This window comes from Macrobrachium rosenbergii, chromosome 10 (genome assembly GCF_040412425.1).
Source record: "Macrobrachium rosenbergii isolate ZJJX-2024 chromosome 10, ASM4041242v1, whole genome shotgun sequence".
NCBI lineage: Eukaryota > Metazoa > Arthropoda > Malacostraca > Decapoda > Palaemonidae > Macrobrachium > Macrobrachium rosenbergii.
In genome coordinates this window covers 42,151,527-42,178,222 of record NC_089750.1, presented here as the reverse complement: position 1 = coordinate 42,178,222, position 26,696 = coordinate 42,151,527, and the positions used below count along the sequence as shown (strand labels likewise).

Below are 26,696 nucleotides of genomic sequence, written 5' to 3'. Positions count from 1 at the left end.
ATGAGACGTCACCATAGAAAACTTGCTCTGCAGAGACTTTATAATGAACTCACACGGAGCACTTCCAAGTGCGTTTTGACGTGAGTATCCCACTCCAATTAAGAGGGCAAAAGCGAGCATGGACGCGGACATCCCCTACCTCGTTCAGTTAACCGCTAACCTCACAGATTCGGATGTCTACCTCCCTCCCATATTACCCGCGCCCGCCCTCACACCGAGGCTCTCGCTCTCCACCACACCCCTGCCCGCCCCGTACTCTACCCTGCCCGGCAGGACAAGCAAGGGCCGCCCTGGCCATAAAGCTGCCACTGTTCACGCAGGGGAACCTGTCGGCGCGGCTGTACAGGGTCTAGTCAATTCAGGCTGGCGGAACTCAACGACGAGGTGCTACAAGCAGACACAGTACTCAATGCCCTGCCGGAGGAGATCTACAGGAAGCTCGTCCCGTGGGTGTCCGCCGCATGCCCCCTCACCTACCACCTCCTGAAGAAGTCCCTCCTCGAGGCATGCTCCCTGCCAGTTGCCGAGTGGGCCACCCACGCCCTCGACCTCGCCGTCAGCCCGCAGCGGGATCAGAGCATCATGGAGTCATGGGGCATGATACAGGACCTCCTCACCCTCCCCGACACCGACAGCAGTGGAATACAACTCGAAATAAGCCTGTCGCGGGAGCTCCTCCTGGAGGTCCGCATGCAAATCCCTGAGCCCTACGCCATGCCCCTCGAGGTCCTGATCCGCATGGCGCAGCACCTGACGGACTCTGTGAAGGCAACGAAGTGGGTACCAGTGCCTGCACTCCCCGTCAGCGCCACCCAGCAGGAGGAGGGCGCAGAGCAGGAGGTCAACGCCATCACCAGGAGGCGCCCAACGCCTCACAGCAGGTGCAATCCCCCGGGTCTGTGTCACTACTACAGGCAGTTCGGCAAGGATGCCCGGAACTGCCTGCCACACTGTTTATTCGCCCATCCAAAAAACGTGGAAGGCGGCGGCCAGCAGGACAGGCCGCCATGGCAACAGAAGAACCCAGGGGCCCAGAGCCAGTAGGCTTCTACGTCCGCGACACCGTCTCCGGCAGGATGATGTTGGTTGACACGGGGGCCATTAGATCAATCTTCCTGCTGTCCAGAGAGGACAGCAAGCGAACACTGGACCCAGCTGCCTCCCTGACAGCTGCCAACGGATCCCCCATCCTCTCCTACGGCACCAGGCTCCTGTCGATCTCCATCCTTGTCAGGAGATATTCCTGGGACTTTGTCGTCACGGACATGAGGACCCCGCTCCTGGGTGTGGATTTCCTTGCCCACTTCGGGCTGGCAGTCCATGTTGGTCGGAAGCGCCTCCTCAACACCGACTCCTGCCAGTCCCTCCCGTTAGCAACAGGACCCAAGGTGCCCACCATCTGCTCCGCTGACCCCCACCAGTACTCACAGCTGCTGAAGGAGTTCCCTGACGTGCTAGGCCCAAGCTCCACCAGGTACCCGGGCCCCAGCCAAACATGGCATCTACCATCACATAAAAACAAAGGGGCCCCCTGCACACGCGAGGTTCCAGAGGCTCCCCCCTCGGCGCCCTCAGGAGGCCAAGAACGCCTTCGCTGAAATGGAATGGATGGGAATATGCAAGAAGGTCTCCAGCCCATGGGCCTCCCCCCTCCACATGGTGCAGAAACCGGATGGCTCCTGGAGACCCTGCGGTGACTACAGGCGGCTCAACCTCGCAACGGAACCTGACCATTACCCCCTGCCGAAAATGCAGGATCTGACGGCCTCCTTCCACGGGGCCAAAATATTTTCTAAATTGGATCTCTTGAAATCTTATTTCCAGGTACCAGTCGCACCAGAGGACGTACCGAAGACTGCCATCATCATGCGCCTTTTCGGGTCCTACGTCTTCGCCTTCTCCTCCTTCGGCCTGAGGACGCGGGGGTGACTTTCCAGCGGCTCATGGACAGCATCCTCGGGGACCTGAAGTTCTGCATCTGCTACGTGGATGATATCCTTATATTTTCCAGGTCCCACAAGGAGCACCAGAAGCACATCCAGGCAATCCTGCAGCGCCTGCAGGAGAACGGTCTCATCGTACGTCTCGACAAGTGCAGCTTCGGCATCCAGAAAGCTGACTTCCTGGGCCACGAGATATTCCTGGATGGTGTCCCCCTGCTCACATCCAAAGTCGCAGCTGTCACCAGGTTTCCCGTCCCTACTTCCATCAAGGCTGTCCAGGAGTTCCTCCGGATGGTGAACTACTACAGGAGGTTCATCCCTGGGATCACCCACACCATGGGCCCCTGACGGAAACCCTAAAGGGCCAACCAAAATCCTTAGTGTGGGGACCCAGCCAGCAGCAGGTCTTCTCCCTAATGAAGGCCGCCCTCGCTGAGGCAACCGCCTTGGCCCACCAGGACCTCACCGCTCCCCTCCAGCTGACGACAGACGCCAGCAGCGTCGCCTGTGGAGCTGTCCTGGAGCAGGTCATCGACAGCACTCCCCAGCCCATCGCCTTCTTCAGCAAGAAGTTCAACCCCGCAGAGGCCCGCTACAGCACCTTCGACAGGGAACTCTGCGCAGTATACTGGGCAGTCTGGCACTTCAAGTTCCTCCTGGAGGGCACGCCCTTCACAATCTACATGGATCACCAGCCGCTGGTCCACGTCTTCCAGGCAGCAGCGACACCTCTCGGCCATCGCGGAGTTCACCTGCTCTGTCAAGTACCTCCCCGGCAGGAAGAACCCTGTGGCGGACGCCCTCTCCAGAGTCGAGCTTAACGCAGTGCAGCTCGGCATCAACTACGAAGACCTCGCCAGGGAGCAGGCCGCCAACCCAGAGACCCCAGCCTACTGCACTGCCATCACGTCCCTGAAGTGGAGGGACGTGGCCCTTGCCCCCGGGGGCCCAAATCTCCTCTGCGACCTTAGTACCGGCCAGCCCCGTCCCCTGGTGCCCGCCTCCCGCCGCCACCAGGTATTCGACGATATCCACGGGCTGTCACACCCCTCTGGCAGAACGACAGCCAAGCTGCTGTCAGAAAAGTTCGTCTGGCACAGAGTGCAGAAGAATGCGAGTATCTGGGCGAGGCAGTGCCTGCAGTGCCAAGCCAGCAAAGAAAATTAGACGTCACCATAGAAAACTCCCTCAGCAGAGACTTTACACTACCAAATAACATGGGTTTCCCTTTGTTTTTCCTATTTTGCCGAAATGCACGAAAAAATACTTTTTAACACTTAAAAATACAGTGTATATGAAAAAAGTGAGCCTCTTTTTATTCCCTCTAGTAAGCATTACAAGCAGTCCCCGGTTAGCGGCGGGCTCGGTTAACAGCGATTCGGTTTTATGGCGCTTGTCTAGCGATGAAAATCTGCAATTTTCGGCGCCGAAAATTGCCGATTTCTGCTCATCGGCGCCGATAATTGGGTATTGGCGCCGATACATACCTAACAGAGGCCCTGATAACCAAAAATTGGCGCTTTTCGACATCCAATAACCCCCGAAAATCGCCGATTTTTGGTTAGCGGCGATTTTCGGTTATCACACACCCTCAGAAACAGAACCCCACAGATAACCGGGGACTGCCTGTATACAGTATCATGGTTGCCCTATATGTACAATACTGGCTAATTATAAGTACTAGCTCCACGCCTGTTTTTACCTTGGAAACTGGTTTTTTCTACACTTTTAGGGCTTTTGATACTGGCAGTGAGTTTGTTTGTTGTTGGCCAACTGTTATTTGCCCCCTAAATCTACTCAACAGTAAAGGGGAACTGTGGGAATTCGGGGTTTTGGGTGGGGGAGAACACAGAAATGGAGCGCACATGTTTATGTTGAGGAGGCGCCCTCTGGAGGGGAAAAACGAGAGGGAGCCATTCGCCAACAGGAGGGAGTTAAATGCATTTCGCCATGTTTAGTACTGGCATTGGGGGATGGAATTTCCCTTCGCCGTGTTTAGTACTGGCCTGGGGGGGGTACCCATATGGTAACAAGTTATTGCACTTGGGGGACGGGATATGAACCGTTCCAAACAGACGTACCCATGCTCTGTCTTGTGAAGATCGCGTATGGAAACTCCTTGTTGGATGGACTTCACGGGTTAATTACAGGTTAATTACATTCGTGCGACAAAAATTGAAGATAAATCCATAATTAGCAACCAAAAAAACTAGAAAAAGTCAAGTTAGAAGGAAATCGCCTCTGCGGAGCTACTATTTAGATCTACCCAATACTGTATCAAGGGTATCATTTTAATCTTCATATTTTGCCTAAAGACAAGAAAAAATATAAGGCTTATGAATAAAACAAAACTTTTCCCTCTCACTTACCTATGTGTGCTCCCCAAAGCATTTACACCGGCTAGGCTTTTAAAAACTTGTGGGGAAGTTTACAAGCTGCCCTATTCTTTCTTATTTGTGCCAAAGACCACTCTGCCTCAATATTCCTGATGATTTCAAGCTTCTTTTGGGGGTCAACACCTTCCTTGCCCTCTTAGAAGGTGGGGACATACAACTAATACACAGCACCATGTACAAAAGTAACAGCACCTGCAATCCTGCAGGCACTGCAACAAAAGCCACATGTTGCACAGAAAGCATCGTGTGTAAAGCGGACACTCAGTGACCATTAAAAAAAGCGACTGATCGTGTGTAACTGGACAAAGAAGAAAAACGATCTTTGTTACAGAGTACACTGATACTTTCTGGATATAGCTAATTAGAGAAAAATATGTTTATGACACATGTGTCTATCAGCCATTAAAAAGCATTAAGTCACATATGCAAAATGATGTACTGTATGCATTTCTGTCAATACTGGGAAAACTTACAAAAAAACTTGAGTGCTTACCCACCCACGCACCTTCTACCATCTGCTCCTGAACTGATGACATATTCATATCAGCCAATTAAAAACAATAAACAAATGACGTATGATGACATGTCAAGTGACATTGTCATTTTTATTGGTTTTTCATATTACGCAGTAAAAATTATGACAAAACACCAAGAAATACATAATGAGAAGTCACAGGGGGAAGAGGGAAGGTGTGTGTCGGTTACAGACACTATATAAAGGAGTTTCTTAGTGTGGTATTGAATGCTCTCTCTCTCTCTCTCTCTCTCTCTCTCTCTCTCTCTCTCTCTCTCTCTCTCTCTCTCTCTCCCAATGTTATTTTTATTATTTTTCATCACTTTATGCAATGAAAATTATGAAAAAACACCAAGAAATAAAAAAATGACAAATGATAGGGGAGAAAGGGAAGATTGTGTGTGTGTGTGTGTGTGTGTGTATTATAGGTACTGTACTGTATGTAAGGGCGTTTCTTAGCATGGTATCGAATATCTCTCTCTCTCTCTCTCTCTCTCACTCACTGCCTTGTGTATGATAATTTTATCACAAGTTAATATCTTTTAATAAAATGTGAAAAAAACAAAGTATTTTCAACAATAGTGAAAGCTCTGAAGAAGTCCAACACCCACAGACCCCTCTCCATTCATCCTGCACAACCTTCCCAGCCCTTCCTCGCCAGGGGAACACCTTCCTTGGTCACCCTTCCTTAAACCTATAATGCCTTCTCTGCATGCTTAAGCCTGCTAACAATGTTACTAACATTTCTCTCTGTTGATGCAGCGTTCCCAACCAGGCCCCTCCCATCCCACCCAGCCTTCCCCTCCCCACCCAAAAACTACCATGCCTGTAAGCAATGTTACCAACAATTCTTTATGCCCGTGGAGCATTGCCAACCACTGGAGCACAGTTTTTACAATTCCTGTGTGCTGTAAATATATCACACACATCTTGAGTGCCAGGGTGCCGATTCCATACTGATACTGTATTGTCAACTTGTGGATAGGGAAGTGCAGATAATCCAGGGGCTAATGTATTATACTACTTTTCTTAATAAAGATGATCAAAGCTGACAGACAGACAGACACAAGCAGGAAGCAAGATATACCCTTGCAATCAAGACGGAAAAATGATGGAAAACAAAGGAATATAGAAACTAAGCCTCACTTATGTAAAAACATTCATTTTAACTGTAAGATAAACAAAATGCATTACTAACCAAAATAAGAAAAGAACACAAAACAACTCCACTAAATAACAGGAATTTACATATACCAGTATAATTTCAACTGATGTTAAAATCAGTTCAATAAGCTATGCTAGCATTCCTTCAGCTCACCTGTTTACTGTGCTCCAACTCGGCTATCTGTTGTGACTGTTCTGACAATGTAATTTGATCAACTGAAAGCTGAGATACAACGGCCTTGTATTTCTTCATAACTTCAGCCAATTCTTCTTCACTTTCCTCAATCTGCAAGATAAATGTCAATCTTTATAGGGTTGGAAGTTTAAAACTGCTTGCAATGAAATCCCAGTGCTGTATGTAATTTGCCTCATTCCAAAGCATGAAAATCTAGATACAACAATAGGCTCCTCAATAGCTGACTATTTTGTTATGATAAAAAAATCAAAGAATAACATGTTAAATACTAAATTCACACAATTTATGATAAAAAAATCAAAGAATAACATGTTAAATACTAAATTCACACAATATGAGTCAAATGACATTATGTTTTACCTGAGTTTGGATTTCAGCTTTTTCCTTATTGACTCTGGCACACTTGTCCTCAGATTCTTTCTTGGCCCTTAATGCTTCATCAAGCTGACTAGATACATCTGCTAAATCTGATTCGGCACACTGACGAGCCTTAAGAGCTGCAGTTTTAGCAAATTCAGCATCTTCAAGCTGTGAAAATATAACAAAATTTAAAAGTAATTTGTATTTGTCCTAGGTATATAGGAGTATCTTTCAGCCTGAGCTGGAAACTGGTTGAAACTTGGTTGTTAACAGGCGGCAATGAGGGGCGAGTGGGGAGTATCCCTCACTCACCAACTGTTACGTTTACTTTTCCTTCATCTGCGGGGACTGAGTGGGGCAGTTGAGGTGGGAAGTATATAAAAAGCACTGGCTTGTTTATATAGGAAAAATGCAAATTAATTTTAAAATTTATAAAAATGTTCCTACAGGAATATGAGACTTCCTCCTTAGGAAGGAAGTCAATCCCCTCAAATGACTGGAGTTGAAAGCCACCACAGAACTGTCATGATTCCAGTTGCCTTTGCAAGCTGGGAACTCCTGTAGCCTCTTACTGGTCTACTGGTCTGGTGCCCTCCAAAAGTGTGAAGGAATACTCATATGTTACAAATTTTGAGGAACCATAATGTCTATTGTAAGAGGCTTCACATCAGAAAGTAGTTTAGTACTGGCTATTATGAGTAAATGGTTCAGAACTAAACTACCATTCCCCCTCCAATTTGTTATAAGAGAGAGGACGAAGGTGACACCTCCCTATCATTAACAGGGAGATGTTACCCAAAGTGAACTTACCTGTACATAGTCCAACTCCAGCAAGTACTTCTGCCCCAATACTGTTCTTAAAGAGGATTTAAGGACAGTAGGGAATCCAATTATTCACCTCCAGACCTGCAATAAGCCTCCAGGTATATCAGATAAGATGCTGACCTTCTCTGAAACATAGCTTGGGTGACTATACAACCTGTTGGGCAGCCACCACAGGTCACAAGGAAAAAGAGTCTAAGGACATATGGATGACTTCCCTTGGGTAGAATGAGGTAAAGTTAATCTATTTACCTATGCCCAACTTTGTGAGCCCTCACACAAGAAGGGAAGCCAACCTCCTCCTCAGAGGAGCTGTTGGCCTGTCTGATTACTTCATTAAGCCAAGAAGAGATAGTATTCCTGGAAACTTCATTCTTACGCTTAACTCCACTAATGAAAACGCACCTACACTCCAGCACTTGGAAATGGGTTCTTTTCAAATAATGTAGTACTTAAGAGCACGAACAAGGCAAAGCAGCATCTCATGCAGGTCTTCACCTATGAAATCTTGGAGGGAGGGGATAAAAAAAAATAAACTCTTTCATCTCTCATCTGGCATAAATGGATCCTGAGTTTTTGCTATAAACTCCAGAATGAAGGAGAATGAGAGAAGATCCCCACCCTTCTCAATGCTGGATGAGACATGATAGGCCATGCAACTCTAACCTTTTTATGGAGGGCAAAGCCAAGAGGAAAACAGTCTTATGCAAAAGGTTTCTGTCCCGTGCCTGAGACAGAGGCTCAAAAGGTGCACTGGTAAGACTTTAGTATCAGGGGGACACCCGACTCTGGGCTGAAGTTCCCATGGGGGTCCGAAACTGTTTGAGACTCCTCATTAGCATAGACAACACTACCGATGAGGAGAAACCTGGCCCCTTGAGTTTGAAAACTGTGATAAGGCCAAGCAACAGCCTTTTACTGCAGCAGCCAAAAAGTGCTTGCCTTAGCAAAGGTAGATGGGAAAGTCTGTAATCTGCTGAAAAAATGCTCCAACTGGAGAAATACCCCATCTACGACGCCAGTTGCAGAAAATGGCCCACTTTCCCTGATACATGTTCACTGAGGAACATTGAAGGTACCCTGACATCTCTCTCACAGCCCTACTAAAAAATCCTTTCTCTCTCTTGGATAACCTCCAAGTGTGTTGCAAGGAATGCACTGCCTGATGGTACCAGCAAATATATGACTGACATTGGCTGCTGGGCCACTGGGGCAGCTCTCTGTGCCTCAACCAGAAGAGAAAGCAGATCAGAATACCTCTCAGCATGAGGCCAACAAGGAGCCCCCAGAGTCATGCAAAGGCTGGGAGTGACAAACACTCTGTTCCAGCAAATAAATTTGAAAGATGGAAAAGCGTACGCTCCACTTATCCCAAAGCGTTGCAACACATCTTCCATCACCGCCCAGAAGTCCAGACTGGGAGAACAAAATCCATAAATTTTCTATTTAACCTGGTCACATATAGATCAAGCATGGGGGAGCCCATTACTCAAATAACCTCTTTGCTATTCAAGGGTACAGGTACCATTCCATCCCCAACACCTGACCCTGATGACAGAACTGATTTGCAATCACATTCTGCCTGCTTGGAGTGTATCTTGCAGTCAACTCAATAGCCTGAGAAACCACCCACTTATGCCTCTGTAGACCAACTGACATAGAATGTGAGCCATTGTCCTCCACTGCTTGTTGACATAGGCCACTATGGTTGTGGTGTTGCTCGTAGACAATACTGAGTGACCCGTCCACTGTACCTGAAATGCCTTCAATGCTAGCCAAGCTGCTTCCCCAACCCTCCCTCGATGTGTCTGAAAACCGAAGCATCTCCAGAAGTGAGTGGTTCAATGGAACCCTCCAAAGTGCAAGTGGCAGAGGATGACAGATCGATGTGCAAGATCCTGTTCAGAGGCAGACTAGCGCTGCTTCAGTTACCAATGAAGAAAGTGCAAGTGGCATGAGCTTCTTTAATGATGACAGATGACCCAAGACCACCTGCCAAAGTCAAACGGGTTGTTCCTACTGAAACAGGAACTGCGCCACTACTTTCCTGAGCTTGCGGTAGGCTCTCTCTGCTACTGAATCTATAAGCATGCTCAGATAGTTTCCCTGCTACTTGGGAATAAGATCAGTTGGTTGACAATCTCTGTTCTGAAGGAGTTGTACCTGGAACAAATTGTTCAGGCACCACAACAAGCAAACACCCTTTGAATGAGGTTTCTGTCAACCTATTCAGCAAGGTCTGTTGAATGTCCTCCCTTTTCAACCTCCCAGTTCAAAACTCTTACATTCTAGTAATATTCAATCAACCTTCATTTGCAACAAATTGGATGATTTATGGATCTTTTTTCTGAGAGGCAGACTTTCGCGCTGCTAATTTTTGCAGTTCTATATTAGCCAATAAAGAAGAAAGTGCATGTAAATGGAAAATAACTCATGAGCTTTTATCAGTTTTGAATGATGACAGATGACCCAAATGAAAAACCACCTGCAATCATTTACCTTCATTCAAAATTGGGTTGTTCCGATTTATGGTGAATTTTTGAAAAAACAGGAACTTCTTTCGCCACTACTTTTTGCACTGTTTTATATTAGTCGTTACATAAAGTTTTATATATGGAAATGTGCGCAATTTCATGGCTACAACAGAAAATAACTCTGCTACTTTTGAATCTATAAATCACGATAACTGCATGCTTTGGTCAGATAATGGTAAAAAAAAAAAACGCAATTATAAGCCTCTGCATTCTAGTAATATTCAATAAGACCTCATTTTGCAACAAACTGGAAGTCTCCCAGTTGAATTGCAACCCCAACTCCTGACTAAAGGCAAGAAGGTGAAATCTTTCGTCTGTTCTGAAGGTTTGTACCTCTGTTTTACATTAGGATGCCATAAACTTTTATATACCATGAAAATGTGTGCAAATTGTTTAGCAGGCACCAGTTTTGAAATATTTTCAAAATCAAGCAAACACCCAACTTTAACTCGAAATGGTAAAACGAGCTCAATTCTAGCCAATCACCAATTTTGCAATAAATTGGATACACAATATTTCGATTTATGGTGAATTTAAAAAAACTGAGGGACCATTACATAACACCTTTAACTGGTTAATGGTTTTATATATGAAAATGCAAAATACAACAAAAATAACTCATGGTTGTAAGTTTTGAAATATTTTCAAAATAAATAGAAAAAATTCGCATTTCTGAAAATGCTCTGTTAATCCCTCTAGTAATATTCAATCAATTAGCTTCACAACAAACGGGAAGTCACTAGCAGGATGAATTTTGAAAAAAAATATTTTACGTCCACGTCTTTTATCATTTTGGATAATATTTTCCAGTTATAAAAATCATTGCAATTTAGTGTACAATACAACTAAAAACATTAAGTCATTAGCTTTAGCCGTTTTGCTTACACAGCGATTTGTATACAATTATATACTTAGTTTTTTTTTTAGTCATATATTCCAATATTTATATATGATAATGATATTTTTTCATTTCATCCCTCAAAATAATCTCTTAATCTTAAAAACAAAGGTTTTTTTTTGAAAAAACTTTTTTCCGCTTCACAGCTAACTCACGAACGCCGCATACTTGGGTTAATGGTCAGGTTTTAAAGAATCCCTTCACCACCGGGATGTACACGCGTATGGTCAGTTATAAAGTGTATGATCCCTCCTCGAGGTTTTCTTAAGCTTGGTTTTAGACATGTATTGTGTATGAGCTCCACCCACCCACTATTCATTCTAGCCAATGAGTGTCCGATGGACTTTACAATGTCATTTTCATATGGGGATATTAGGAGGGGTATTGTCCAACAGGTGCCAGTGCACCTCAGGCTATTATCTGAGAAGGATTATCATGATTTTGTGCGTAAACCATGTGGATTTGAATTCTAAACGTCTTTTCTTTTGACTGCATTTATTTTGTTTTTTTTTCAGCATCATGGTGATGTAATTGACAGATTGTGTGGATGGATGAATGCTTTGGCAGAGGAGTATTTTCGCTCAACAGGAAAGCGTAAGGTGAATGGACTTCTATGGAGGCTTGTTACTCATGATGAGATGTGTTTTTATAGCTTGCTGATGATAATGGGGGTGAATAAAATGCCTCGTATGTATATGTATTGGTCACGAGATGCCATGGTAGGGGGTCCAAGGATCTTTCGTAAAGAAGTAATTTCTTGAGCAAGATTTCTTTGCCTGCTGAAATTCATGAGGTTTGCTCCATTAGACCAGGTGGATAAGAAAAACCCTAAGGCTCGTATTGAACCATTTTTTTACTTACTGTGCCAATGTACCCAGAACCTGCTCACACCAGGGAAGGATATTGCTGTAGAGGAGGCACTGATGCTCTGGAAAGGGAGGCTGGGATTCAAGCAATTTATCCAAACAAAAAGATCCATATTTGGAATAAAGGTTTTTATACTATGCCCTTCAGATCCAAATTGGAATAGCTATTCGTGGAATTTCGAGGTGTATTATGGCAAGGACATGAGTTTTTCTGTACCTGACCCAGTTGCTGCTAACCTATCTATATTGGAGATCATCGTAGTTCATCTAATGAGGAATTTGCTTGACAAGGGATGTCATGTAGTTACAGATAATTGGTATCCCAGTTATCGCCTTGGTAATTACTTACTCACCAGGGACACGTCACTTACTGGAGTTGTGCGAGCTGGCAGGGGACCCCCTAAGAAACTTATAGATGAAAAACTCTCCAAACACCAGTCAACTTTTGAAAGGAAGGGCAACACACTCGTTGTCAAGTATACGGACAAAAAGGAGGTCAATGTACTGACAACTCTGTACCGTATACAGCTGGCATGGTAGAGAAGTGCAAAACATACTTCGGGGATAAAACTGTTTTTATAACAAGCCACTCCATATTGAAAAATATAATAGTCTGATGGGCAGCATTGACATGGCAGACCAGCTGCTTGAACCATATGCCTATGGAAAGAAATCCCTTGCCTGGTTCAAAAAACTTGGTATACATTATATCTTTTGGATACTGCTGAACTCCTACTTGGCCAACAAGAACCAAAAATATTACAAGAAGGACTTCTTGGCATACATCCTCGAAGTCAGTAACGGTTTGGTATTTCACCATAGTCCTGGTGGCAGGGCCATCCTTCAGGCAGAAGAAGAGGAGAAGTCACAGAAACCCACGAAGATGCCTAACATGGACGTCATACATTCCGGGGTTTGATTTCAACCCAAGAAACAGAAAAAATGTTGCATCTGCACCAGGGACTTCAAAAAGAGGAAGGATACCATTTACCACTGCCCTGGGTGCCCTGGGGAGCCTGGACTATGCTCAAAGGAACACTTTATAGCTTGGTGCTCTCATGCACATAAAAAACAAGGTGCTGAGGCTCCAAGGGCTGGGTTGTCAAGGCAGTAATAATCAACACTTCCAACCTGAGCACAGCAGAGACATGTTTTTGGTGTTACATACTATTTTATGAAAACTACTTTCATTTTTTTTTTAAACTAACATGTTCTAAAAATATTATTATCATTATCTTGTTGACTACTGCTGGTAGTAGTGGTATTATTGTTGCTTTTATTATAATTATTCATTATTATTATTATTACATTATTATTATTATTACCATATCATTATTATTATTATATTACGGTATTGTTATTATTATTATTTCCCTATTATTACTATTATTATTATTGTCATTTCCAATGCCATAAACATTCATTGATGTATACGCTGTTTCCGTATGAAACCTAGTACTCATTGTTTCCATAAGAAAACTAGTACTACTAGTACTATTATTGCTACTACTATTATTTTATTAATACTTTACTACTTTTTCTGCTACTTTATTTCTACTACTTTACTACTATTTCTACTACTTTATAACTGTTTCTGTTCTACAATTACTTTTTCCACTAAATATTCCTCTTTTTTCCGATATCCTTATCATTTTTTTTTTCACCAATGTGGTAAAAAATATTCATTGATATATATACAATGTTTTCACATAAGAATATAAAGGAAAAATATGAATAACATAAAATTTAGTGGGAGCAAGTGATGATTAATATACTCCCGGTTGACAGGGGGTCTCATGTGGTATGCAAGTGTTAGCAGCAATGCAACAGGCCGGTGGCGAAGGGGTAAAATGGGTACTTGAAAGTATGCATCCTTTGGATCTATCAAGAACATGAAGACCCACTCTCTGATTGATTCTAATACAGTCAACACTGTTTCCATTTTGAACTCAGTCTGAACAAGGCTTGTTCAGGGAAGAGGTGTCAATCACTGGGGTCTCCAACCTCCAGCTGCCTTCTCCACTAACAAAATTTGACTGTAAAAAACCCACCCCCAGGCTGGCACTCAATGTCTTCTATGGCACCCTCCTCCATCACCGCATCCACCTTTGCTAACAGGGTATGGGACATCCATGGGTTTGGAAGGTAGGAAGTGGAAACTGTTCAGTGTCTCTTAGAGGGGGAAGGGGGAAACAAATGTCCTTGAATGGATTCCTGTAACCATCCTGAAGAACAGCTGCTACCCAGAGCTCTGCACTCTGCTCCTGCCACATGGCCCAATGGGCAAGAAAGGCAATCCCATATGCATAGCAGTGGAGGAAGGGGATCATCACCTGCAGCAACCCCCTCCCTTCCTTCTAGGCACTGCCAGAGAAGTGGATGAAAGGGCTGAAAAGACTCTGCACTTTTTAGAGTAAGAAGAATGGGCTCCTTGCCTGGGCTTCTGAAGATCACGCTATCTGAAAGTCCCAGACATGGGGGCTAGCCTGACCTGTGGATTGGCTCTAACTGGAAGTGTTAAGAGAGTTTTGGGTTCATGAATCTCCAATCCACCACTGCCTCCACAATATTCTTAGGAAAGAGTAGAGAAGAGCCAAACATTGTTCCGTAAGCAAGAGTCTACTCGTGTGCGACATTTGCCTCAAGACAAGAGACAACCATATCTCTCCTCTGAAGGACCAAGTTTGCCCTACCCACTGGTTGACACTTTCGTAGACCAAGAAGGTCTGAGCCCTACCTCCTGACACCAACACCTTCCTAAACAATGCCCTCTCATTCTGAGATCATATACCTGACAAAGCATAGATCATCAATGTGTTTAACCATAAGTCAAGCCACAAGATGGTCTGGAGGGACTTCATAGACACAGTCTCCACTGCAGCTACATCAGGGAGAGCCTGCACACTGATACAACACCAGAGGAATGGCCTCTGCATCCTCTGGCACATGACACCTCCTCTGGCATGTATGTGTGAAGGAAGGAGTCTGTACAATCTGCTGAGGTAAAGAAAACCATTGACCCACAGATCAGGGCATTCACCTCCTCTAAAACAGCAAGTGCTAATGGTGACCATGGCAACCGAATTGAGGGTCATGCCTCTGGGGTGTTCCTGAAGGTTATCTTTGTCAATGAAACTGTTAAATGGTATGAAGCAGTAGTCACCTTCCCTTGGTTATTCCGCTCATAACAAAATTATCTCCAAAAACTGCTGCTCCAGCTCAGTCTGCAGAGGTTCAGAGGAGTGGGACCATCCAATTCCAACAGATCCCTAGGGACATGGGCTGCTGCTCCTTCAGCCAAAGCAGAAGTCATGCCAGAACTCTGCTCCCTAGGGTGTCCCATATTGAACCAGACAAACCTTTCGGAGAAAAGGCACAAGACACAAAAGTCACTGTCAAACCCTCATTCCAATTCAGAAACTGTTGCCCCCCTGCTTTGAGACCTGGTATCCATGAGAAAGAAGACAGAGGAGAAGAACGAGCCCTAGCACCACTCCTCCCATTCCCTTCCCATTCACGCAGCTAGCTGCGTACACAAGAGGTGAAGAGCTAAATGATGACCTCTCCTTGTAGAAGGAGCTCTCAGATTGAGCATGCTCCATAAAGCACAAAAGTGCTGAGGATGGAAACATTGCAGATTACCTCCCATACTCTCCCAGAGAAGACCAAGAGGCAGAACCTCCCCAGTATCTGCACGAACCTGATCCTGAGATCAGATCAGTGACAAGTGGGTGGGTTGTGCAAACCCCTCTCTGTGCGACCCCAATGGGTCGCAGTGAGAGGGGTTGTCTCACTCACCTATCTTTCCTCAGCCGTCTGACCGTGTTTGGGCAAAGTAAGTGAGCTAAGCAGACTTGTCTTGGTGTGAGCCCGAGCACTCACAGTCAGACAAGGTGGAAACAGACCTTGAGTCTAAGTGAGCTGGTGCTGTGGCACCAGCTCTACCTGAGGCAGGTTGATCACTACCCATGATCGTGTACCTCACCTACCCACTAACAGGAAGGGCACATTTAGTAACCCTCTTGGACATCTGACATGAGGCCTTAGACTTCCCCTTCTTCCTCTGGCTGAGAAAGAATCTGGGGTTGAGAATGAGAAGATGAGTTTGATGACGAAGAGGAAAATGATGAAGAGGGAGAGTGTCATCGGCACTCCTTCCCTTTTCCTCCACTGGTTCACTTGCCTTACACACTGCAGGACTGGTTAAGGCAGGAACAGCAGCTGAAGTCTTACCCACTAGAGGACCCACTACTGGGAGAACTACTGAAAAGGAAGACCCCCTGAAAAAGATGTAGACCAATCAGGAACTGTCTGCAGGGGGGTCAGGCGTTAAGGCCCTCTTTCTCCTCTGCCAGTTTATCTAGGAAAGCTGCGAAAGATGGGCTACCCAGAATATTCAAGGCAGGCCACTTCTTCTACAAGTACTCCGAAGACGATGTCTACCTACAGACGCCTGGAATGCCTGAATCATGATCAGTCATATCAGGGGCAACACAGCTGCTGATGAAGCACCTCCATCAGAAGCTGCTGTGTCCTCAGGAAAAGATTCATGGTCAGGTTCCTTGGGCCTAGTACTACTTCTAGAAGTAGTAGCACTTACAGACACAAAAGGAAGGGGGGTGGGGATAGGAAGGAACTAGAAGGGTTTGAGGGCATCCTCAGATGAGTATTCCCCCTGACTCCCAGGGAGCTGGCAAACTCCTTTTATCCTTCTTCCTCCTCTTACCAAACCTAATTTACTGCAGCAAATCCCAATTAATAAATTCCTTGCAAGAAGCCCTAGAACTGGACTCCCCCATCTCCACTCTTTAACCATCTAGTTAATTACCTTATTGCCAAGTTTTGACCAGTTTCCAGCTCTAACTGTAAGATATCCCTTGTATAAAAGGTAATGGTCTGTAATTCAATTGAAATAAATAGAATTTCAATACATGATACAAAATAAGAAAGGAAATACAAGTATAGCATATACTAACAATTTACACTTAATATGACAACCAAGCATAAAAAAATCCCACTTAATTAAATAATGAATTATACTTGTGTCTTCAACTGCCTCAATATCAGCTTATGACTGCCTTCGGACTGGGCTTTTTCCAACATGGTCTGAGTATCACGAAGGAGTGCTTTAGTCTTTTTGAGTTCTTTCTTCAATTTATGAACATAATCTTCATCCACATGTGTGATAGTTCTGTCTTGCAGATCAGTTATACGACGTTCCAATTCGTGTTTTTCACGAACTAAGAGAGTTCGCTCTTCATGTTCATTCTCAAGCTGTGCCTCCAAACCTGAAGAAATAATTGCCTCATTAATACTATTGCTAAAGTAAACAGTAAACAGAAACAATCTATGAACCTTAAAATAATAAGTAAAAATACAATTACAGCTACACGAGAATGGGAGACTATTTAAAACTGAGAACGGGTAAGTTTTTACAGGAGCCCATAATTACCAACATCGTCATTTTTGCATTAGTGTTCTCTCTATCTCATCACTTGCACCAACTTTTCTTCTATCTGACTTCTGTTGCAAGTGTATAGTCAGAAATATTGGTATGATAACTTTTGTTTGTTTATATTGGAAACCATGCTCATTACAGAGTACTTGTTATGTAGATTTTGGTTCAAGTGTGCTGCCAACTGCTTTATCTTTTTCATAATTAGAGCTATTCAACCAGAATTGACTTTCAGCACGAAATTTATATTTCTGATAGATTATGCTGTAAATCATGTTTTATAAAAAAAAAAATAGGAAAAAATGGGATTCAAAAAGTGATATTTAGGAAGGACAGAGACACATGGTTGTGGAACCAAGATGTGCAAAGAGCAACTGATGAGAAGAACAAGAGCCTTCTGGGGCAAATGGGGACTCTCAATGCAATAACAGAAGAGGAAATCATAGGAATATCCATTTCTCAAGATATAAGTAGGGCATTGGTACAGAACTGATTCAATGGAAAAATTTAAGTTGAAAAGAAAAATATGATACTGTATACTGTAATGCTAAAGTACTTCTTTGTAAATTTACTGAATGAAAAAATTAAATTTGCACTGGGAGGCAATGATACAACAAATACAGTAGACCTCTGGTACTTGTGGGGGATGTGTACCACAACCCCCGGTGAATAGCTACAATCTGCAAATACTTGACACCCCTCTAAAAATGCTTAGTATTGTATTTTAATAGTTTTATCACAACAAATGTATTTTGTCATGAAAATATGAAAATACAGTAATCAGTGAATATTCCTCTATGAAATATACTGCGAATAGACAAATTTTCCGTGAATAATGTGGATATATGTTCCACAGATAAATCCTTGAATAGGTGAAGCCGGAAATCCAGAACCACTGTACACAAATAGAGAATATGATGTATTTTAAAGCTCCAAGACTGCAGTATCATAAGACTTTGAAAACATTGGCAAAATCAACTCATATCCCACATTGAACCTAACCAGCTCCCCTCAGAGAGCACACCTACTGGTTTATGAAACCTTAGAAAACTCAAGCAGGTTTTCTCCCCACAAGATGCGTTTGTGATAACTGAATGCCCTGAAAGAAAATATTTTTAGTATATCACAGTTATACTGACAACGTCACTAACCCTGGTGTCCAAGTCTTCATTGGTGAAGTGAGTGTGCCACATATGCAGTCCATTTCCCTTACAGTTTAATGTTATGGACAACATTAAAGTTGTGTACAAAATCTATAGCATTGGGACCCATGGCTTCACATTTTGGAAAAGCCCTTCCATAATAAAAAATAACAAGGCACGTTCACAGTGACTGACATAAAGATGGGATGGACAGACAGACAGACAGACAGTCATCTATCATACTTATTCAAGTACCAAGTCTGACTGGAGTTATTTCAACTGAATACAAACATCAGTGATGAAATACTAAGTGTGAAATGCTCACTCTTTACAAAGAAGCAATAACAGGAAAAGTTCCCAACAAAAAGAGAGGTGTCTTATATTTGAGGAACTTGGGAATTAGTCTGAACAAATACCAAACAAGTATAGTACTTAGATAGGAACTGCAATAGCTATGGGTACCAGAGACTCACTGAGCTTGTAATGGTACAATACTGTAACATAAAATATATATGGAAAATGGTAGCAAGCATATAGATAAATTGGGGATAAATACTAATGTACATCAAGGACCAACACTGAGTCCATAATAATGGAGAAAGCTACAAATGTGTGCAGAAAAGGAGACCTGATGGGCCTGCTATGATAAAGTCCTATATGCAGAATCAAAGGAAGATGTTAGAAATATTGTATTAAAAGATGGAACAGGAAGGAGAGAGAGAGAGAGAGAGAGAGAGAGAGAGAGAGAGAGAGAGAGAGAGAGAGAGAGAGAGAGAGAGAGAGAGAGAGAGAGAGGACGATAAACAAAATGTGATAAAAGACAGGCCTTGGAGCTGGCAGAATGTCTATTATCATGATGATCTACCGGATTATGAAGCTGTAATAGACACCAGTTACAAAAGTAGTAGTAACAGAATGGATGAATTCAAAAGATATAAAATATTAGAATACTGGTGAATAACTGTAAACCATCAGTTAACAGAGCAAAATTCTATGGCAGTGCTGTCTTAAGCAGCAAAGTCTTGGGATTTCCAAACAAAATGGAGAGGACTTTTAATAGGTATAATTCCAAAATAATTAGTTTCAGAAATATGTTGGAAATATATTACAATTACTGTAGTTAGTTGCTGAGAGAGATAGTGTCCTGAAGCTGCAAGACATAACTCAATTACTGTATTGAGTGGAGGCAGCAGCTGTTAGTCAGAATAGTAGCACAGGTCGACCATCACTAATCTGGCATCACTGGGGCCTGAAGGGTGCTGGATTAGTGATTTTGCCTAATTACATAGTGGTTAGGTTAGAATAAACTTACCCCAACTGTTACCCACTTCATCCTACCTTTAAAACACCTTGTATATCAGTACAAGTTGGTTAATATGGAAAAAAGAAACATTAAATGAAAATTACCCAGTAAAATAAATGATAAAGGTAATTATGTTGACTTACACAAGAAAGTTCATCACTCCCACTTCCAAAGTGAAGCGCTGGAATTTGCAACTAAGCACATTTACAGAGGTTGAGGTGAAGGGCTGTCAGGATTCCCATCTCCATCTTGGAATTCTTTTTATATACTTTACATTATTCTCATTTACATTTTACTGTATTTTCTCATTTTTAATTTTTACAATCCCAATGATAACTGGAATCGTAAGTATAGGGTACGTACAAACTCCCAAATTCATTCGCTGGCATCAGAGAACTTCCTTGCTTGTTTTGATTTGTGTTGTTGCACTTATGATTTTTTTTATATTTTATACTATTCACATTTATATTTGTACTGTATTGTCTCATTTTTTATATTTACAACCCAAAAGATAAACAATTTTGTTTGGAGAACTTGCTACAGCTTGCTCTGGTTCGTGCTGTTACGCTTATGATTTTTTATTTACATTTTACACTATTATTTGCATTTATATTTTTACTGTACTTTCTCATTTTTCATATTTAGTACAACCCAAAAGATACACACAATTGTGTGAATAGGGTACATATGAAAGCACAAACTCACTCTCTGGTGTTGAATAAATTGCTACAGCTTGTTTTGGTTCATGTTGTTACGCTTATGATTTTTTATTTATATTTTACACTCTTTGCATTTATATTTTCACTGAATTTTCTTGTTTCTTATTTTCACAACCCAAAAGATAAACGCAATCACGTATGTAGGGTACATACGAATGCACAAACTCATTCGCTGGGGTCAGAGAATTTCCTACAGCTTGTTTTGTTTTGTGCTGTTACACTTACAATTATCTTACTTATATTTTATGGTGTTCTCATTTATTTTTTTACTGCATTTCCTTATTTTTTTTTAAACCCCAAAAGATAACTGCAATCGTGCGTAGGGTATGTTTGTACGTACACACACACAAGTAGTGCCAACAAACAGTAGTAGCATGTTGGTGCGGTGACCCAGGAAATTTGAAACTGTAATAGCCGAAATTAGTGCCAGATTAGTGATGGAACTGGATTAATGACTGCCAGATTAGTGATGGTCGACCTGTACTTATGTAAGTATAGTACAGTACCAGGATGAAAACCAATAAAAAAAAAAAACCATGAAACAATTGAGAAAAGGCATACAGTATCTGACAATGTGAACCAGAAAGGCATTCAGGCCTAAGTCCAAAAGAGTGAAGAGAACTACTGTACTGTACTGTACTTAATGGCATATACGACTCCTGAGCATACAAGATCCCCATCAATTTTAGATGGGAATACTATACTCTATTAAGAAAACTTTTTCAAAAGTAAGCATTTAATGTTATCAAAATACATTATAGCTACAGTATGGCAGAAAAACTTGGACAAAGCATGGAACTAGGACAACAACAAAATCTTAATAATACAGTAATTCATTGCAATTTGGAATGGAAAACAAAAGCAGCTCCGGTATGGCAGCAAATATTTCAAAACATTCCCCTCTAGCTCTTCTGCCTCCAATGGATAACCATGATGGTGACAATGCATTTATGAATGCTTATACAGTATGTGCAATTAAAATGGAAGAACATTCATATGTTAAATATTAGAAATTATCTACAAGCTTGTGAATTTAAACAATATTTTTGGTCAATTTCAATTAATAAAGTTACGTAAATCTGCATGTTTTTGTTGTGTAAAGTTGACATGCCTGCCTAGACTAGGCTAGCCTGCATGTGTATACATGCATGTATGCATCACATTTAGTAAACTGCACACTAACTGTACAACCCCCCTTTCTCTCTGAACAGCGCCTCTGACTGACATTTATTTAATGCAGTACAATTCTGAACTTAATACAGTCATGTAGTGTTACATATATTTTTCAGTCTGTGTTGTAAGTGCATCAGACAGAAATGCCAAATTCTTATGAAAAAAGATTTCTAACAGAGAGAGAGAGAAAAGTGCTGTGCACAGTTTTAGTGTGGTTGTGTCCACTGCTTGATGCATTACTGTGTGTGTGTGTGTTTGTGTGAAGCATTTAAGCATTCTTCACACTACCATTGGAGTAGCAGTAGCACAAGATAATATCCAGTTTAAGATTGATTTATGATTATTAAAACTGGCATCACAACATCTGGGTGATTGATGCCACTCCAGTTTTAGTTAGTAAGAATTATCTAATGCTGTGCAGTATATACATTCAAACCACCATCATCTTGGATGATTAGTAATGAAAATCAAAAAGCATTTTGTACAATGTGTTGCCACTTTCTTTTTGCAAATTCTAATGGCGGTACAAGTGATATAAAACAGCATTGCACTGGGAATCATCATATCAGCAATAATCAGGTTTAGAAGGGAGAGAGAACTGCATAAAGTTATCTTGCCACTGAAGTTAACTGGATACTAATTCAGTAAGTATTCAGTCTAATTTATCTATCTTATATACCATTATACATTGCTATATGATTCATATAACCAGTTTGGTCATATGAATCATCCTGTTTCCTCTTGCAGGTGTCACTTGCTGAGATGACTCATGTTGACCATATTGCCAAACACAAACTGAGCTATGTGGGACAAAAGCTTAACCAAAGACATTCAGTGATTCTAAGACAGCAAAAAAGATCTGACGAAAGATGATGTACTGGTAATAAATGTCCTTGCTCCCATAACTGCGTGTGAAATTGTCAACATTTTGTCACCAACTTCACCAAAACTTAGTGTGAAACCTGTTCAGATTTCTCTTCTGACTGATGTATGGTGTAACCAACAAAGGAAATTGTTTCCCCTGGCTGTGCAGTACTTTACATCAATGGAATACATTATTAAAAATAAAATGCTCAATTTCATAGAGAATCCTCATGAATTGGCTGAAGGAGCTTGGAACAGGTATCAGCTTCAGTGCTGACAACAATGTCAATTATGGAATTCATAATTGTCTACAACTCTGCCTACACCGAATTGCATACAAAACAAACTGTCATCCACACAAGATGCATAACACAGTTAAACATTCACTGAACATGTTTTCATAGATGGATGTTAGGAATGTCTATACAAGCAGGGAATTTAAAAAGTTTCTGTGTCACATCACAAGCAGATTGTTGTTGCTGAACCCTGCCATCTCCAGAATTTTGCAGAACTGGACACCTTTGAAGTCATGCTTCATCAGCCAAGGGGAGGAGTGCCCTAAGCTAATCTGAAATACATTGAAGTTGCCTTTGGGAACTATCAATGAAGAGTGCTGTTGAAGCATACCTTCTCTTCTTTAATAACCTTTTGTCCATCTTTGAAGAGGTGTTCAAGAAGATTGAGAAGATGGTATATCTGCCATGGACCTCATTACTATTATGAAGTCTTTTAGGGCAAAGCTCATCAACAGGAGGAGTGATGGGTTCTTTGGATATCTCAAAAAGATGAGGTTGAAGCATTTCCTATCAAAGCAAGCACTGCAGAATAACAAATTTGTATTTTTTCCAAGGTATATAAACCAAGAACTTTTAAGTGGAGAAATATCTTGTGCTTGCACAGCTACATGGCTGAATGAATGTATTTACAATGGTATCCATATACAGGCAATGGTGAGCGAGTAGGGGAACCCCACATGGTGCTCACAGATGTCTTTATCTTTCACCTCATGGACATGGTGCTCACAGATGTCCTTATCTTTCACCTCATGGACTACGTGGGGTGGTAGATGTTAGGTGTATATGTTGGATATACACTAAAAGGCTCTGGTTTGTGTATCTAAGAAAATAAATAACACTTTAAATAATTTTTTATTTTTTCCTATGGGAATAAAAACCATCACCTTTATGTGGAGACTTACTCTTTAGATAGGGGGCTGTCCCTTTAACTGGTTGCAGTAACATCCCACTTTATAGAATATGTTCCTGGATAAAAAAGGAGCTAACAAGGAACATTCTTCCTAAGAGCCCCTAACGATTCTGGTGAGGAGAAGATCACAAAAGTAGAGTCCTGTGATATACCACCAATACAGCTAGCAAAAAGTGCTTCTAAAGAACCATGTCATTTCCCATGGGAAGTGACATGTTATCAGGCAGCAAACTCTTAATTATTACATAGTAATGGGATCCAAAGAAATAGAACACTGTATGGCTGATACAAAGCAGAATTTCGTGCAGGCTATCATATCACCCACCCCCTTGTGAAGGGATGTGATGCAGATGTCTTCTAGATTAACTAAAATTGGTTTCTTAGGTACTCACCTATATCTCAACTAATGTTCAGTGTGCACTTCATCCTAGTTGGTGCTCTAAGGGATAAGGGAGGGAAGAGAGCCAACCATACACACACACACACACACACACACACACACACACACACTCTTCCTTGCCTGAGAGTACAATCAGGCATTTATCCTCTTTTTCGTTCACTTCCTGTTTTTTCGGAAAGTGTGTAGGATGGGCTGATGAGAAAGCAAAAGTTGCTTGGTGGATTATCAGGAAAGTGCCTTTGTCTTTACCTAATCTTTTCGTACTGAATGTTTTATTTCTAAATCCATCCTGACTGTCCTCCACCAGTTGTTGAGGCAAACCTGGCAGATTTCTTTTGCCTTACAAGGTGTGCAGGCCCCACCTTGTTGACCAGTTGCTTCCGGTGCTTTTTGCAATGATATATGGTGACGTTTATTTTTGTAAATAATGTAAATACTGTTGTTGTTGATGGTATTGTTCTGTTGATTTTTACAATGTTACTGTTGTTATGAGTTTATTTATTAGTTTTGATTCTGATTTTACGCTGATAATTTTATTTCTTTCAGAAGACAATGAGCTGAACCCTGGGCCTGTTACTCATTACAGCAAGAAAAATTGCAAAGTACTTTACTCAGATATTTGGGGCTTAAGGTTAAATTTTCTTGATCTCCAGAGTTGTGCCCATAACTGCTATTTGTTGTTTTCATCTGAGACGCTTGTAAGTAGTGACAAGTCAAAGGTGGAGTTTTTAATCCCAGGGTTTGATGGTCCTGATTTTATTTATCGTCCTAACATCCCACATGTGCAAGGTATGGCTGTATACTCTAAGTCTGGATGAACTATTTACTGTCAGAAAAATTTGGAGTGTAGTTGCCATGAAGCTCTTTGTTTTAAAATTTTCAGCAAGTTCTACAATGTTTATACATTTGCTGTTTACCTTAAACCAAATATTGATGATTCTATATATGACAGGATTCAAAAGCTTCATTCGTTATTTGTGGAAACTGTAATGCAAAGCACAGTAAGTGGCTAAATTCAAATTCCACAGATCAACATGGCCAATCTGCTCTTGAGTTCTGTGTATCCTCCAATTTTGTCCAGCTAAATGAGGAACCCACGAACATTTCTGGTAATAAGTTAGGCCTCATATTCACAGATGTTACAGCTATTGTGAAGTCCAAGGTCTGTGCATACATCGGTACTTCTGATCATTACGCCACTGAGTTGGACGTATCTGTCAATCAGTATATTCCTAATTCCACTATTGGAAACAAGCACTTAATATTTCAGATGCTATATTAGATCCTGATCACAAGATGAAGTTAAACGAAATGCTCAGGGCTATTTTAATAAGATATGTCCCTAAGACAGGTCATCAAATTTTGGACAAATGACCAACCAGCCATGGTTTGATAATACATGCAGACGAGCCTACCATGACAAACAGACCAAATTTAACGCATGGAGATGAAATCATTCAAATGAAAATTACACTATTTTTGTTGAGTCTCACCATGCTACAAAAAGAAATTACCATACAGCTGAGAGAAATTACAATACAGTAATTCCTTGAAGAGGAAACTTGAAGGAATTACTCAGCCTCATCTGTGGTGGACCAAATTGGCATCATCTATCTTTGGGGCATGCTCACCTTCCATTCCACCAATACTAACAGATGATGGTAGATTGGTCACTGGCCCTTGGGAAAAGGCTGAACAACTTCATCAAGCTTTTGAAGCTAAGCAATTAGCTGAGGATGTCCCTCTCCCTCATACTTGTCATCCTGAACCTCTTCTTACAAAATTTGCATTTTGCTCCAGGGATGTTAAGAAAATTCTGGATAATCTTAATAGCTGGGGTGCAGAAGACCTTGATGGTTTCTTCCCTTTGTTTTTTAAAAAAAGTTTCTAGCTTGTTGTCTCCCAAGTTTAGTACTCGTAGATTCTGCAGATTTTTATGTCGACGTAGCTTTGCAGATGAGCGCAAACTTAGTAATGCAGTGACTGTTCCAAAGAGTGGCATATCTTGTACTGACTGTATAGTAGAGCTATTTAAAGGATTTTGACAAAGGAAAAATCTATTTCTGGAGAGGGGCCCGTGTCACCCGGTGAAATAGTCCATTCAGCACTTATTTCTAGGTAATTCCGTTGCTAGATACCAGAGAAAGCTAAATGAAATGCTGGAGTTACTACCCCCAGAGCGAGCTCCACTAGATGGAGTCGTGTATGGAAAAGGTTAACTACAAAAACACGGAACCTTATCCTATAGAGATTCCCAATGTCAAAAGTCCCAACGAGAGAGGTGCCGATACAAGCCCATGCACTACTCATGGACTGTATACAAGGCAACACTAGCCGCATTCCATGTTAGCACCCACCTCACTAGAATGAAGTTTATCAAGGGAGGAGAGAATGAAAAACAGGGTGGGTCACTGGGTGACACGGGCCCCTCTCCAGAAATAGATTTTTCCTTTGTCAAAATCCTTTTCTTTCTGGATCGGGTCCCGTGTCACCCGGTGAAATAGTAACAGAGAAATAAACATCATTCTTATGCTATTAAAGACTTAAATAGAAACGTTGAAAACTAGAAGAATTCTACCCTGAACATTAGTAAGGTCCTCTAAGTTCATGTAATGAAAATAATGTAAGTGGTCACCGTCTAAGATCATGAGCTTAGAATAGCACCTGAATAGGCATTAAGAAAATACTTCCTGCCTAATAGCAGACCCAATGACAGTGCCCCCAGTAATTTGTAACCTTTC

The 26,696-nt window shown here is 41.9% G+C and overlaps 1 protein-coding gene across 7 annotated transcripts in view; it reads right to left on the bottom strand.

Annotated features, from left to right (window-relative positions):
* Window positions 1–26,696, bottom strand: part of LOC136842602 (unconventional myosin-XVIIIa-like) — a 1,295,621-nt gene that overhangs the window by 64,141 nt on the left and 1,204,784 nt on the right. For all 7 annotated transcript variants that reach the window (XM_067110180.1, XM_067110181.1, XM_067110182.1 and 4 more), the window contains 3 exons: window positions 16,734–16,981; window positions 6,574–6,741; window positions 6,172–6,303 (listed from right to left, as the gene is read on the bottom strand). In XM_067110180.1, the coding sequence (XP_066966281.1) occupies window positions 6,172–6,303; window positions 6,574–6,741; window positions 16,734–16,981 (548 nt within the window). The remainder of the gene's footprint in view (window positions 1–6,171; window positions 6,304–6,573; window positions 6,742–16,733; window positions 16,982–26,696) is intronic.